This window comes from Sturnira hondurensis, unplaced genomic scaffold (assembly GCF_014824575.4).
Source record: "Sturnira hondurensis isolate 20B ecotype Veracruz unplaced genomic scaffold, ASM1482457v3 Scaffold0021632, whole genome shotgun sequence".
NCBI classification, from domain to species: domain Eukaryota; kingdom Metazoa; phylum Chordata; class Mammalia; order Chiroptera; family Phyllostomidae; genus Sturnira; species Sturnira hondurensis.
The window spans coordinates 2,360,618-2,376,391 of NW_028094263.1; the positions used below are offsets into that span (position 1 = coordinate 2,360,618).

The 15,774-nt window shown below is 46.5% G+C and overlaps 1 protein-coding gene and 1 non-coding gene across 4 annotated transcripts in view; both read right to left on the minus strand.

The window, feature by feature from the left end:
* Positions 1-4,445: 4,445 nt before the first annotated feature.
* On the minus strand, positions 4,446-4,517 carry TRNAQ-UUG (transfer RNA glutamine (anticodon UUG)). Its single transcript has one exon. It is a non-coding gene; the product is annotated as a tRNA-Gln (tRNA).
* Positions 4,518-14,333: 9,816 nt separating this feature from the next.
* B4GALNT2 (beta-1,4-N-acetyl-galactosaminyltransferase 2 (SID blood group)) overlaps positions 14,334-15,774 on the minus strand; it is a 36,613-nt gene continuing 35,172 nt past the window's right edge. For 2 of the 3 annotated variants that reach the window (XM_037033380.1, XM_037033379.1), the window contains one exon: positions 14,335-15,512. In XM_037033380.1, coding sequence (XP_036889275.1) covers positions 15,307-15,512 — 206 coding nt within the window. In that variant the 3' untranslated portion in view covers positions 14,335-15,306. Of the gene's footprint in view, positions 15,513-15,774 lie in introns of all 3 variants that reach the window. The other variant, XM_037033378.1, reaches the window with a different exon arrangement.

Here is a 15,774-nt window from a genome sequence, read left to right on the forward strand (position 1 = left end):
GCTTCTGGTAAACCTGTTCGTATCACTTGAATATTTTTCAGTCTCTGAGCTCTCCCTAAGGAGACCAGACCCACAGATATCCCTGTCTTCAGTCTTTCAATTGTTCTCTAAGACCCGACCATCTGACCGGAACCTCATTCACTTCCCAGGAGTCAGAGAGGAAGGAATTCCTGGCCCTGACGACTCTCGACTCTCGGTTCCCTCCAAGAAGGGCCGCTCCCAGAGAGAGTGGAATCACTGGGACCCAGGCACTCAGGTGTGATTAGGAACTGAATCAGGAAAGTGGATTCAGGACAGAGAGAAGGTGATGATTGGAGAGATAATTGGGAAAGAAATTTTTCAGGGTTTAGAGATTGAATGTGGAGGATGGCCAGGGAATGTCAAGTTCCTTTCTGGGATGACTCGGTGAATAGTTGTGCCACTCCACCAGGTGACTCTAAATGACTCCCCCAGGCTTCTCCTCCCTTCCCTTGAGGCCTGTTGGGAATCGCTAAGAGGATAGGTACAAAAATAGGAGACACCGCTCAAGAAGGCTGCTTGGATCCAAGTGAGAAGAGGCTAAAAATAGAGCTTGGAGAACATCAGCAACTAGGGCTGCAGTGGAGGAAGGAGGGCCATGAAAAGGGCGGAGAAGGGAGGGTCAGAGAGGTGAGGCCACCAGCAGGGACTGGATGATTGAAATTCTGATCAACCTGATTAGTGAAATGACGTTGTCAAGCCGGGAAGAGGGAGGAAGAGAGGTGGAACACTCCTGATTCCCTGGTCAACCTACATCAATTGGAGTAGCTCTCAGGGTTCAAGTTCTGTTATCGTCTTTCTTCCACACATTCAGGGAAGTCCCCCAGGGTGGGGTTCCCAGGCCTTAGAAAGAGGAGAGGGGCAGAGGGGCAGAGGGGCAGAGCTGACTGGTAAATTCAAGGCTCAGCTTCTGAATCTGGTAGAAGCTGAAATCCTTCCTAGTCAATCAGACAGTCCAGCCCTCCCCACCTCTCACCCATAGTGCCTCCTGGATCTCACCCCTGCAGTCTGGAGGGATGAGATCTTGTCTGCAGGGCTTGTCTGAAGTCCTGTCTACTGGGGACCTGACCCACAACCCAGGCATGCGCCCCGACAGGGAGTCAACCGGCCACCCTTTGGTTCGCAGGCCGGCACTCAGTGCACCGAGCCATACCAGCCAGGGCTCTCAGGTACAAGCCAATACATATAAACGTTCTCCTCCTTTTTACACAAATGGTAGCACTTTCATGCCATTCTGAGCTTTTGTTGGATTTTTAAAAATCATACCTAGTTGGATTTTACTTTCCTTTGTGTCCACAAATGCTCCTGAGTCTATTACTTTTCATTTTACACACTGGACTTTAGTCTCTGATTCACTGGTCAAGAGTTCAAGCCCTTTGAGGGCATGGGTCAAGTCTTCAATTTTTGTGTTTCCAGCTCCTAGAACATGGTAGGTGCTCAACAAATGGGTGTTAAACGGCGCTGCCTGTTTATATCACTTGCGGGCTTACTGTGTGGGAGGCATCGTGATAAATGTTGTATACATTATGTGATGTATAAAGAATAAACGAAGAAGATCATGGACTACCCAGGGAATCTAGCTTAAGGCCTGGCTTCCTGAGAGGTCCTGGCACTCTGCCCTCTGCTGGCGACTCTGGCCAGGAACAATAGGCTGCAGGCGCCATCTTCTGGAAAATGCTGTTCTCCCGGGCCCTTCAAGAGAATAAAACCATGAAACCATAAAACCATTGGACAGGCTGTTAGGGAGGAAGAGGGACCCTGAGTTACTAGGGTTGGAAAGAGGAGGAAATTTAAGGGGGTTTCAGAGTCGCTGGAGCTGGGAGGGGGAGGGACAGCAGGGAAGGCGGTGAGCTCCTAAGTGTTTTACTAAATGTGGGTTAAGTACGATCACAGGAGGAAATTCATCAGTGTCTTTGTGTGAGACTCTCGCATAAAGTGCGTTATGCTGGTCTGAGTCCCTCTCTGTGGGCAGCATTCGGCGTTGTCATTCTTGTGAGCGTGCAGTGGCAGCTCACTTTCAATGGGCACTTTTCTGATGACTAATGGTGTGTACATGGTTATTGAATTTTCTTGTAAAGTGTCATGTCAAGTCGTTTGCTGTTTTCCCATTAGGTTCTTTTTCTTTTCTCTTATTGACTTTTGGGCAGAGAGGAAGGGAAGGAGAAAGAGAGGGAGAGAGACATCAATCTGCGGTTGCCTCTCATGTGCCTCCCACTGGGGACCTGGCCTGCAACCCAGGCATGTGCCTTGACTGGGCATTGAACCAGCAACATTTGGTTCATAGGCCAGCGTTCAGTCCACTGAGCCACATCAGCCAGGGCCCTTTTCCCTTTCTTATTGAGATCTTTGATAAGAAGAACATAGAATGTCATATTAATATGATGGCATAGATGAAACTCTTAGAACATTCTGTGTCTTGGTTAAGACTTTCCCTACTCTGAGGTGATGAAAATATTTTCCTATGTTGTCTTCCAAAAGCTTTATTGCTTTTTCCTTTCAAAGGTCTACAGTTCACATGGAATTTATTGCCCTGCTCAGTATAAGTTGACCTCATATTTTTCCATATGACATCCATTGTCCCAGAATAATTTATTGAAAAATAGGCCCTTTGTCTACTGCCCCGTTGTGTTACCCTTGTCATAAATCACTTGTCCAAGTACGTGCAGGGCTGCATCCGGGCTTTCCGTTCTGCTCTATGGGTGTGTTTGCACAGTATCCCCACACCAGTACCACACTACCAATTTCTATAGTTTATGGTTGACAATAGGCTTTAATATCTGATAGAGCAAGTCCACCCACCTCTCATGCCTAGGTACTCTTGAGGCTGGAATGGCTCATATGCGTGAATCCATTCAAACCTTTAAGGAGTGCGCGGGGTGGGATGGAGAGAAGAGGGGAGCGCCCCGGGGAGAGATTCAGAGCAATGGGAGGAGCCTCTCTGTTACCAGGGCATCTTCCCAAGGGGCGGGAACTATAACCACAGTGCCTGCCGGTCACCCCGTGGGGAGATCACAAATGCGTCAGCGGGATCCCTGTCACTTACCCCAGAGGGACATATAGCTCTCAAAACCTGGATGCCAATCAAAGAAGACAGCACTCCCTGGACGTCTTTTGCCTGCTCTTCCAAAGGTACACCCTTTCCTGCAAATCACGTGGGCTTGGGCAGCACCCAAAACGCGGATTCAAGACAGATTTGCCAGTATAGAGATTCGCTCATGAGCGAATCTCCGTTGGTGAACCACGTAGAGATCCCTACCCTCTGCTCAGGAGAAATAATGCGTTCATATGATGAGAAACTGACGGGAGAGATAACCTGACCCACTGAGACAGACTGAGGAATGGATCAGCTTAACTGAGGATACCCCGCTCCCCGCTCCAACCCCCCATTGAAAGGCACAGAATGGCTCAGGCCAGTGTTGGCGGTTCCATCCCAGGTGGGGGCAATATGCCTGGGCTGTGGGTTCGGTTCCCATTTGGAGCGTGTGCAAGAGGCAACCGATCCATGTTTCTCACATCCATGCTTCCCTCCCTCCCTTTCCCTCTCTCTGGAATCGATTAAAAAAAAATTTTTTTTAAATAAAGATTTTGGGTCCTTTAAGTCTTTAAGAAAGACTCCGTTGTTAGAGCGTCATCCAGATACACCAAGGTTTCGGGTTCAGTCACCGGTCAGGACACATACAAGAAGCAACCAATGAATCCCTAAATAAGTGGAACAACAAATTGATGTTTCTCTCTCCCAAATCAATTTTAAAAATTAAAAAGGAAAGACATTGTACAGCATAGTAGTCAATAATATTGTAATAACTATGTATGGTGCCAGCTGAGTACTGGAAATGTCAGGGGGAACATAATGTATAGGACACTATGCAGCGTACCTGAAGCTAATACAAAATTAATATGGAATGTAAATTTTCCATTAAAAAATTTTAAAGAATCTGTAAGAGAAGAAAAAGACACAGAAATTACTGCCTACTGCTTGAATACCGTACAACCAAAACAGACCTCCACACACTTCAGTATCAGAGGGACTCACACCTTGACTGACCCCAAACCACACCCTCCTCCCCAGCCTGTCATTCCTGCGCGCTCCGCCTGGCTCGGCGGGGTCAGTTCGTCTCGGTCGATACAACAGAAGTGTGTCGCACTCTGCCGCTGCTGCGCGCCCGAAGCAGGATCCCCGGGATCTTTCTGGTTCTCCCGGCTGTCCCCTCCAGCAAAGTCTCCCACCGACTCACTTTTTTCCGCCCCGACCCTGACGCATGCGCACTGAGACCTATGGGCCGGCCTTGAAATGAAAGCAGCTCGAGAGAAGGGGAGGGACCCTAAACCGCAGTCCAGCAGGTCGCAGGGGCAACGGCACGGCTCGAAGTGTTTGTTGCCGCCATTTATCCCGAAAACAGAATTTGCAGAACCAAAAACATTTGGAGAGGTCCCACCGAGATTTGAACTCGGATCGCTGGATTCAAAGTCCAGAGTGCTAACCATTACACCATGGGACCTGCTGGCTGCTTTAGGCGGCCGGGCTTCTTCTCAAATCATATAATCAGAGGGCCGACTTATCTTTACAAAGTGGTGGTCAATGTGGGGTTCACCCGACCTGGGCGCTGGGCCCGAGGAAGCACGGGCGGGCGGAAGCGAAAAACGCGGGCTTCAGAGTCCCGCGTCTCTCTGGTGCCGGGATGTCGTTTGCTTCCCGTCTTCCTGCTGTCCTCCCGAGGTCACGGCCCGCGCGTCCCGGGAAGCCGGGAGGACCGCAAGCTGGCGGGGGCGCCCTTAGGTAGCCGCGGCCAGCGATGCCCGGCCGCGCTGGAGGCCGAGGCCGCTTCCAGTTCCCAGCCCCCCGGCAGGAAGTTCGGCGCCCGCATCCTGGGCTTCGTACTTGTTTGTTTATTTATTTATTTACAAACCGGCGCTCGGAAGGGGGTAGTTTAGCCGAGTAGGGAGAAAAGCGGACTGGCACGTGAGGGGACCGGGGTTCAAAACCCCAGCGCGCCAGGCACGAGTTCCTGGCTAGGGAGAGCGCCCCACCGGATTCCTGGAGTCTCACGTGGCTGGAAGCAGCGGAGTTCTGCACAGAAGGTTTCACTTCCAGTTCCGTGTTCCACTCTCAAAGCTACTCGGTGCGTGGTTCCGTTTAACAGGTATGTTACAATCAGATGAAACAGAGTCCCTTTTGGATTTTTCTCATTAGTTTTGGTAAACGTATAAATGGATAATGTTCCTTCACGTATATCAGGAGACAGATAAAATTTTATATGCCGTTTGACGCGGCCATTTCACTTTTGGAACTTCGTCTAAAGAACGACTGGGACCAGTGCAAATGTTCGGGGTGGTCTCGGCTGTGTTACTTATAACAGTAAAGAATAGACACTAAATGCCCATTAAGTGAAAACTGATTAAACAAATAGTGACTATCTATACCAAAAATACTGTGCAGGAATTTAAGGGATGAGTTACTGTATTAACATGAAAAAGAGATACAGGCCTAAACAAAAACAAAAATCTACTTACCAATTAGTATGTATAATAAAACCCCATGTATACAGAAAAGCGATGTGCCTACGTAATAAACAGTTGCCGTTTATTTGCTCTGTGACATCTGCTCCCCTTTCTTGAGGCATCCAGCGCTGTGGGTCTGAGTGGCAGGGCTGTCTCCACGATAGACATATTCTCCAGGCTTCTGGGAGCCAGGGTGAAATTGTGTGTCCTCAGCTTGGCCAATTGGACTTAGAATGCAATTCTAAGATTCTAAAACATCCCAGAAGCAGGGATGTGTTAGAACTTGTTCTGCTGTGGCTGTGACCCCAGGGTCACAGGAACAGTGATGGCAGCAGCCATCATCCATGTCCACTGGCAGCAGAAGTGGCATCCTAACCAGACCGCCCAGGATCCTGACCTTGGCTTGGTTCCTGGTTGCCTCGCTCCCCCTCATTCTTGCCCGTTTTCCCCACTCTGCTTTCCCACTGGTGCTCTGAGCTGTCGGGCCTCCTTCCAACAAGTCCCTTTTCTGGTTAAGGCACTCAAAGTCCATTTCTGTTCCATACAGTTAAGAACATTTTTAGCCCAAATTGAGGAAGGTCTTGACAATTATCTCTGGGGAGCGAATTGATGAGGGTCTATTTTACTGTATTGCTTGAAAAAAATGTATAACTCATATGTTGCCAAAAGAAATGAGCAAATCTCCATTTTGAGGACCAAACCAAACTCCCCTGGAGCTCCTTTGCTGAGGTCAAGGTGTCCCTCTATTAAGGCTGGAGTGACTTCATATCGAATCAATTTGATGTCAGATGGCTTTAGCATCCCTGGGCTTCAGCTTTCCCATCCGTTTCCTTCTTACAAGGGTGCTGTGAAAGTGTATTGCAATTAATTTTCAGAAACTACTGTAGAAACCCTAAGGGGTGATGATTGTGGCCTTTGAAGGGGTGGAGATAGTCCCTTCTGTCCAGGATAAGGGTGAAGGGGTGACTTCCTCCTCCCACTTCTTTTGCGGTTCCCACCTCCTTCTTCCTCAGCTTGAGAAAAATCTTACCAGCTCACTTGAGACCCTGGCTGAAACGCTACTCTTCACGCATTCCTTAAGCAGCACAGAAGGATTGTCTCCCTCACAGCTTTTGTCATGACTCACTGGAAGTATAGGTAACTGTGTCTGTGGTTCAGTCTCCCCCATCTTTCCTCTCTCCCCTCCTTGGCTGGGTTGTGAATTCCGTTGGGGACAGGGCCCAGGACTTGCTAATCTTTGAATGTGTCTAATGCCTTACCAAACACTTCACTGAACCCCTTTAGAGGGCCTAGGAGAACTTAGGAGAAGAAACAACTTCCAATTCCATGCTCAGGGACAGATGAAAACAGAGAGAATATGTCATCTCCTTGTCCCAGCATGACTAGTTTCTTTTAACATAAATCCACAGGGCATGACATCCCAAAGACGTCTTTGCCATCTTAGAGAACAGACTTTAGCCCTCCACTTAGATGGCCCCTTAAACATGGGGGAGTCAAGGCTCTATCCCAGGTGGGGTTCAGTCTAAAGGCTGAATTTGGGCAGAGTGCACCTCAGAAAGTACAGTGAAGCCAGGGTTTGAGAGAAGAGGGCTCAAGTCCAGGAAAAGGGACTTTTAAGATATTCTCCCAAGTTTCTTGTGAGCCTGTATAAACAGATAATAAATGGATAGGATAATAGATGCAGTGATGCTGTGAGTAGTTAAAGTGAAAAGTATTCATGTTCATTATCAAGGTTCATTGCTTTCCTTTATCCTTGCTGAGGCCACTCGCAGTGAGCTGGGATAGCATCTGCCTTGCTCTGTGTCCTCACCACCCGGGTTAGGTGTTACCTGCTGCAAATCCTCCACTTTGCCTCGGGAGCTCTGACTATGCCAGGCAATCCATCAGCACTTCCTTGTGCTGGGTGACAGGCGATGCCCTGAGCCTCCCAGCTGGCCCCACCTAACTCCTACACCCAGCCCCTTGCTCCGGGCCTGGCATTCCTCAGGAAACTCTGATGGGGAAATCTGGCCACATACTAATTTTGAACAAAGCAGCATCCACATTTCATTTTTTTTCCTGTAGTGTTTTCACTTTCTCTTTTAAAATAATTATTTTATTTTTTCAGATTGTAAAAGTAAAACATTTATGATGAAAAATGTAGAAAAGGCAGTAAAGTAGAAAGATTTAAAACCAACCACAGTCCCAAAGAGCACTTTTAACAGTTGATGTGTTTCATTTCCTTTTTTTAAAGACTTTTTAAAATTTTTTAAATTTATTTTTAGAGAGGGGGGGAAGGAAGGGAGAAAGTGAGAGAGAAATACCGATGTGCAAGAGAAACACCCATCAGTTGCCACTCAGACTCTCCCACCGGGATCCTGGCCTGGAACCCAGGCACGTGCCCCGACCAGGAATCAAACCAGTGACCCTTTGGTTCGCAGGCTGATGGTGCTCACTCCACTGAGCCACATTGACCAGGGATCATTTCCTTTTTTTCAAAATGCACGTTTACATAGTCAGTCTCGCTGTATTGGGTGTGTGTGTGTGTGTGCACATATATATGTAAATTTTGTTCTGTTTTGGCACTTAACATAATAACTTGATACTACAAAGCCTTCTTGCTTTCTCTTTCCTTAAAAAATTTAAAAATATTTAAATGGGTAACACATGAGCATGATACAAAATTCAAAGGGCGTAAAAGGAAATATGTAGCTGAATAAAACTTCCTGATGAAACTTTCCTGTTCTTACTTAGAGGCAACTTCTGATACTCTCCTTCTAGAGCTATTTTATTCTTATAAAAATGTCCATGTAGGCCCTGGCTGGTGTAGCTCAGTGGATTGAGCACCGGCCTGCGAACCACACGATCGCGGTTTGATTCCCAGTCAGGGCACATGCCTGGGTTGTAGGCTAGTTCCCAGGGTTGCAGGCCAGTTCCCAGCAGGGGACTCAAGAGAGGCAACCATACATTGATATGTCTCTCCTTCTCTCCTTCCCTTCCTCTCTAAAGATAAATAGTAAAAAAATTAAAATTAAAAAAATATATCCATGTATATGCATATTCCTTCTCTTTAAAAAATCAAAAGTGTTCTGCACCTTGTTCTATTTACTTAGCTTCCATTATCTTGAGGGCCGTTTCCTAACAGTATATGTAAAACAGATCTCATTCTTGTTAAATGGTATTTTATTGAGATATTATTTATATAAAGTAAAATGCACAACTCTGAACTGAAATCACCATTTGACAAGCGCACACACCTGTGTGACCATCACCTACATTAAGATACAGAGCATTTTCTTGTAGTGGCTGTGTGTGGTGCCAGGTGGGCCCTGGGAATATCAGGGGAACACTTTGTAAAATGCATGACTGTGTGACCACTGTACTATACACCCAAACTAATACAAAATAATATTGAATGTAAACTGCAATTGAGAAATAAAAATTTTTATACACAAATTTAAAGCTATAAAGAGTTTTTGTCACCGCAGAAAATTCTCTGGTGCTCTTTTTTAGTGATCACTTACCCTGCTCCCCTGAATTCACTACTTCAGTTTCGTTTGTCTTTTAAATGCTTGGTATTATCAATCTTTTATGTTTTTTAGGATTTTCTTAGTTATTTACTTTTAGAGAGAGGGGAAGGGGGGAAGGAAAACATCAATCAGTTGCCTCTCACACACCCGCAACTGGGGACCTGGCCCACAACCCAGGCATGTGCTCTGACCAGGAATTGAACCAGCGATCTTTGAGTTTGCAGGCTGGCATTCAATCCACTGAGCCTCACTAGCCAGGGCTGAAAGCACTACTTTGGTTTCTATCACCAAAAAATAGTTTTGCCTACTTTAAAGTTTATATGTACAAAAAGAAGCCAGACAAATGATACCGTTTTGCAGTTAACAATGTTTTTGAAGAGTCATCCATTGCACTTTATGTATCAACAGCATGTTTTTATTGCTAAGTAGGATCCACTGTATGAACACACCACAATTTCTTGGTCCCTTCTCTAGTTGATGGACATTTGGGTTTTTTCCACCTTGGATCTAATATAAATAAAGCTGCTATGACCATGCTCGTGCTAACATTTGGTTTGGGGTATATAACCAGGAATGGAATTGCTGGGTCACAGGCTAGGAGTACATTTTTGTTTATCAGGAACTATCAAACAGCTTGCCAAAGTGGCTGTACAATTTCACACTCCCACCGGCAGTGTATGAGAGCTCTGCATCTTAGCTATTAGTCCTTTAAATTCAGCCGTTCTAGTGGGTGTATAATAATCTCTCCTTGTGGCTTGAATTTGCAGTTTCCTGTTGATTCACAAAGTTGAACATCTTTTTTTTTAAATATGCTTATTAGCCATTTGGTTATATTCTTTTCTAAGTGTTTCTTCAAGTATTTTGCCCACTTAAAAAGATTATCATCTGCCCTGGCTGGTGTAGCCCAGTGGATTGAGTGTGGGCTGCAAACCAGAGGATCACCAGTTCGATTCCCAGTCGGGGCACATGCCTGGGTTGCAGGCCAGGTCCCCAGTGGGGGCCATGTAGGAGGCAACCACACATTGATGTTTCTCTAACTCTCTCCCTCCCTTTCCCTGTGTAAAAATAAATAAACTCTTTAAAAAAATCATCATCTTATTAACTTATAGGAATTGTTTATATATACATAATATGGCTCTTTTACCAAATATTTGTATCATATTTTCTTTTAGTCTGTGGCTTATTTTTTCACTTTTGTAATTGTGCCTTTTGATTAGCAGAAGCTTTTCATTTTGATCATGTCAAATGTATCCCTTTTTTTCCCTTTTGTGAGTAACCCCTTCTGAGTCCTTATATGCAGGAGCAGGGGTCTTTCTCCAAGTATATGGGAGAGGAAATAGACAGGTGCAGTTATGCAGATTACTCAGTTACATAATGAAAACCTTGGCAAGCTCCTGGTAAACTTTAAAGGAGGATGAGAGATGCAGATTTTATATAGAAGACTTGTTCGAAGCTGGAGCAGGAAGACTGAAGGGTATAAAGGCAGTTGGAGCATCCCAGCAAAAGAGTAAGAAAAAGAACCATATGCAGATGCGAATCCTCTGTGAGGGCGAGTAGGCGCAGCGTTGTGCAGAAGGGCTGGGCCCGAGCAGGGCCGTTCTGGGAAGCTGGTGATCCCGAAACCGTTGCTGGTGTCTGGAACACACACTGTTTCCCAAGACAGTAGAATCTCAAGAATAGAAAGTGGTCGGAACAAGATGAGGATGTTGGTGCATGTCAGTGACTTCATGCGGTCTTCAGGATGGTCCTAGGGGAGAGACGAGATTTGGGCTGAGACACCCTGTTTTAAAAGCAGGTGTAATATGCTCTTGCTGAGAATAGTTTGCAGTCCAAGTTTACTGAAAGCCCTATAATTTGGAGCCTTGCAGGGCTGGAAAAGTTGAATCCTCTTCCCCAAGAGAAAGCACCGGCAGAGAGAAGAGACAGCTGAAGACCAGTTTGAGCAAAAAGACCAGCCTACTGCCTTGCAAAGCTTTCAACATTTACTGCCCACAATGAGGAAAAATGTAGCAGCAAGAAAGAGATTATAAATGGTCTCTCTGTACCTCGATGCAGTTTTCGAATAGCCTGAGGGCAGAGGCCACTTAACTGAGTGGCAAGGAATAGGCAAGGCATAGAGGCCTGTGGTTACCAGAATGGATTTCCCACTCTCAGAGATTATGTCTAGATCAGATGTCTGGAATTGACTGGAAGGAACAGAAAACCTGTAAGCTTTTGAGGTCTTGTGGACAATTCAGTTTCTTTCAAAATCTGATACTAACTGGTAAGCTTAAAACTCCTGCGACCACCCCCAGGCTTGTGAATGTTCCCCAACTCAAGGGGTTCGCCCCTGGGGTGTCCTGTTCAAGAAAGAGGCATGGTTGTTACTAGGTAGCTTTGGAGGCGGGATTCACACCCAAAGCTCTGTCTCCCAGAAAGGAGGCTGAGCCACCGCTTATATATACTACTCGTTAATATCAGTGTTGATTTCTTCTTCGCAGTTGGCTAAACTTATCTGGTTGGGTTTGGGTGAAGCTCCTCTGACTACAGCTGCACCTGCCAGATACTGTGCTGCATTTTATATAACATTTAGCAAGAATGGCATTTAGTAAGAACTGCCTGGACCTTGAGAGCCTTGTCCCGTGGAACACTACTGCCCGTAAAATGCATGTGCTATTATTACATGAAGTGATTGTGCATGTTAGTTAAGGCTAGAAAAGCTTTTGCAATAGAATCTTTTTTTAAAAAAAGGTTTTATTTGTTTATTTCTAGAGAGGGGAAGGGAGGGAGAGAAACATCAATGTGTGGTTGCCTTTCATGCACCCCTCCATCAGGGACCTGGCCTGCAACCCAGGCATGTGCCCAGACTGGGAATCGAATCAGTGACCCTTTGGTTTGCAGGCCTGTGCTCAATCCACTGAGCCACACGAGCCAGGGCACAATAGAATCTATGACAACAATGGAAAGAGGTCTAAGTGTTCAATTCCAATTTGGGGGGAAAATGATGGCCAGTCTATATCCATATCTGAGAAATGCTGAATTAAAGTTAAATCAATTTCTTTACTGCAGAACTTCTCAGAGCCTTTACTATGCTAATGTGAATTGCAATTTTTTTGAAATTTATTTGACCATTGATATATGCATATGTGTGTGTGTATCGATTTGTTGTATCGATTTATTTATTTACACACTCACTGATTGTTTCCTATATATGTCACAACCTGAAATCCAACCCACCACCTTGGTGTGTGAGGACGACACTCTAGCCAACTGAGCTGCCCAGCCAGGGCATGAAATACTTTTTTTAAAAATTTATTTATCTTTAGAGGGGAAGGAGAGAGGGAGAGAAATATCAATGTATGGTTGCCTTTTGTGCGTCCCCTGCTGGGAAATGGCCTGCAGGGAACTGGTCTGCAACCCAGGCATATGCCCTGACTGGGAATCAAACCGCGATCCTCTGATTCGCAGGCTTGTGCTCAATCCACTGAGCTACACCAGCCAGGGCTTGAAATACTTTTCACAAAGTTTTATTAATGGCTTTCCGACATGTCTCCAGAGATCCTGAACTACCCTCGGCCATCATCCATAAGAAAGAGAGGAGGACTTCCGCCAAGATGGAGGCATAGGTGGAAACACTGTGCCTTCTCCCACAACCAAGTTTGAATACAACAAAGGTTTGGAGAACAAAGACGCAGCCAAAGAACAGAAAATTGAACTACACGGAAGTCCAACAACAACGAACCATTCAACCGGACCGGTAAGAGGGGCGGAGCCAGCAGCGGAGCAGGGTCGGGCAGGAAAGATCCCCCGACCCCAGGAGCCCAGGCATCCGGGGTAGCGTCGGGCGGACCCAGTGAGGGCTCCAGGCGGCAGGAGTGAGAAGTGAGACGGACCACACAGCCCCCAGCAACAAACCAAGCAGGCCCATTCCTGCACACAGGGACAAATCGCGCAGCCCGCGGTGGCGGTGGGAGGAAGCAAAGGGTGCCCGCCATTGCTTTCCTTTGGCCCCGCCCCCACATACAGCATCACAACCCAGCGACTGGGTCACCCAGCCCTGGTGAACACCTAGGGCTCTGCTCCTCATACATAACAGGCACGAATAGTCCAAAATATGGCTCAAGAAGAACTCAAAGCCCCAGAACCAATAACTCTAAGTGACCAGGAAATAGCGAACCTCTCAGATGCGCAATTCAAGACACTGGTCATCAGGATGCTCACAGAACTGGTTGATTTTAGCCACAAACTAGAGGAACATATGAAGGCAAAACTAATTGAAATGAAGGGAAGTACACAGGAAACCAATAGTGATGGAAAGGAAACAGGAACTCAAATCAAGGGGATGGACCAGAAGGAAGAAAGAAATGCCCAAACAGGAAAAAGTGAAGTTACAAGAATTCAAAAAAATGAGGAGAGACTTAGGAACCTCCAGAACATCTTTAAACGTTCCAACATCCGAATTATAGGGGTACCAGAAGGGGAAAAGAAACAGCCACAAGTGGAAAACTTATCTGAACAAATAATACAGGAGAACTTCCCCAGTCTGGCAAAGGAAATAGACTTCCAGGAAATCCAGGCAGCTCAGAGAGTCCCAAAGAAGTTGGACTCAAGTAGGAACACACCAAGGCACATCATAATTACATTAGCCAAGATTAAAATGAAGGAGAGAATCCTAGAAGCAGCAAGAGATAAGGGGACAGTCACCTACAAAGGAGTTCCCATTAAGACTGTCAGCTGATATCTCAAAAGAGACCTTACAGGCAAGAAGGGGCTGGAAAGAAGTATTCCAAGTCATGAAATCCTAAGACCTACAGCCAAGACTGCTCTATCCAGCAAAGCTTTCATTTAGAATGGAAGGGCAGATAAAGTGCTTCTCAGATAAGATCAAATTCAAGGAGTTCATCATCACCAAGCCCTTATTATATGAAATGCTAAAGGGACTTATCTAAGAAAAAGAAGATAAAAAATATGAACAGTGAAAGGACAGCAAACTCAGTTATTAACAACCACACCTAAAACAAAAGCAAACCAAGGGGACAGCTAGATCAGGAGCAGAACCATAGAAATGAAGAACACATGGAGGGTTAGCAACAGGGGAGTGGGAGGAGGAGAAGGAGGGAGAAGAAACAGAAAATATGTAGCATAGATGGTAGGTAAAAAATAGATAAGGGGGAGGGCAAGAATAGTATGGGAAATACAGAATCTAAAGAACTTGAGACATGTGGACATAAACTAAAGGGGGGGAATGGTGGGGGAGGGGTGTGCAGGGTGGAGGGGAATGAAGGGGGAAATAGAACAACTGTAATGGTATAATCAATAAAATATATTTAAAAAAATAAAAATAAAAATAAAAGAAAGAGAGGAAACCATAAAGCGGGGCTAGGTCAGCGGTTGTAGAGCCCACGGACTCCCAAGATGACAGAGCGCCTTTCTCAACAACACGTGGTGGCCCCACGCTGTGGGTGACATGGGTCTTGAGTAGTCAGTAACTGGCCTCAGGTCCCAGGAACTGAGTACCTTGCCACCACACTCATATTGTTCATCACGCCACCTTACAGTGGGGTCCATGTTCAATCCCTGGCATTCTGGAATGTGCCTTTGTGGTAGCAAGTCTGACGCCGGGAAAACCTCTGTTCGAGCAGACAGCGGGCTCCCCACGGCTCCCCACCCGCCCTCCAACTGCCTGAATCCCATCCATCTTCCAGGCTCCGATAAGCTCACCCCACAGAGCCGTCCTCAGCTGCCTCGGCCACGTGACTTCTCCCTCCTCTGATTCTCTGACCCTGGCTGCCCAGTGGTGCTAGTGGACTGAACCGAATCAGGCTACGACCTCCTCAAGGCAAGGACCATGGGCTATTCCCATCATTTGAATCCTCAAGGTAGAACCAAGTAAAAATTTGTGGATGACACTGATGCTGGAGATGATGCTCTGGCTGTTACATAATTGCCACCAAATAACCCTCAAGGACCCAGCAGCCAGCCTGTCTTTTGACCAAAGATACGAACCCTCCTTCCTGTGAGACCTAAGGAAATGATGTGAGAATGTGCAAATGCTTCATCAACAGTAAGGCATCGGACAAATAAATAATCGTCATTAATATGATCTCCATTGCCCTGATCAGTGACTGGGGCTAATGACCGCTAGCCTTCAGTGGGTCTTTCCAGTAAGAAAGACTGGATTGTGGTTTGTTATAATGTTCATCTTTTTAGGAGTCTGTTGTTTGGTAGCCTGACCACTGGCCCCACTGCTCCAGACACCCACAACCAGTTGACCTGGTGCTTTTCCGATGTCTGGGCTCCTTTACGTGGAGCACTGGAGGTGGTTCTTGAAGTAGTGGAGAGCCAGCTTGAACTGGATTTGGGCATTGGTGTTGGTCCGGTATTTGCTGTAGGTCTCCTCCAGGGCAGCCAGCTCCGGATCCACCTCTGACACATGGGCCTGGTGACCTATAATCACGTCTGGGCAGGACCCCACGAGCAGGCTCCCAAGCCCGTCAATAAAGAACTCTGCCAAGAGAAGGGGAGCAGGAGAAGGAAATGTGAGCTTCAGCCAGAGAACCAGGGCCATATTCCAGGTCTGGGATGAGAGTCCAGGGGAGGAGACACAGTTTATACCCTTAGGGGAGGTTCAGCCTCCTGCAGAGCCACCCTGCCAAGCTGATTTGGAAGGAAATCAATAGCTCATTTCTCAGACAGAGATGTGGGTAGAGAGGCAGAGACACACAGACTAGCTTTCCAGCCAGACAGACTGTGGACTCCGGGACTGAGG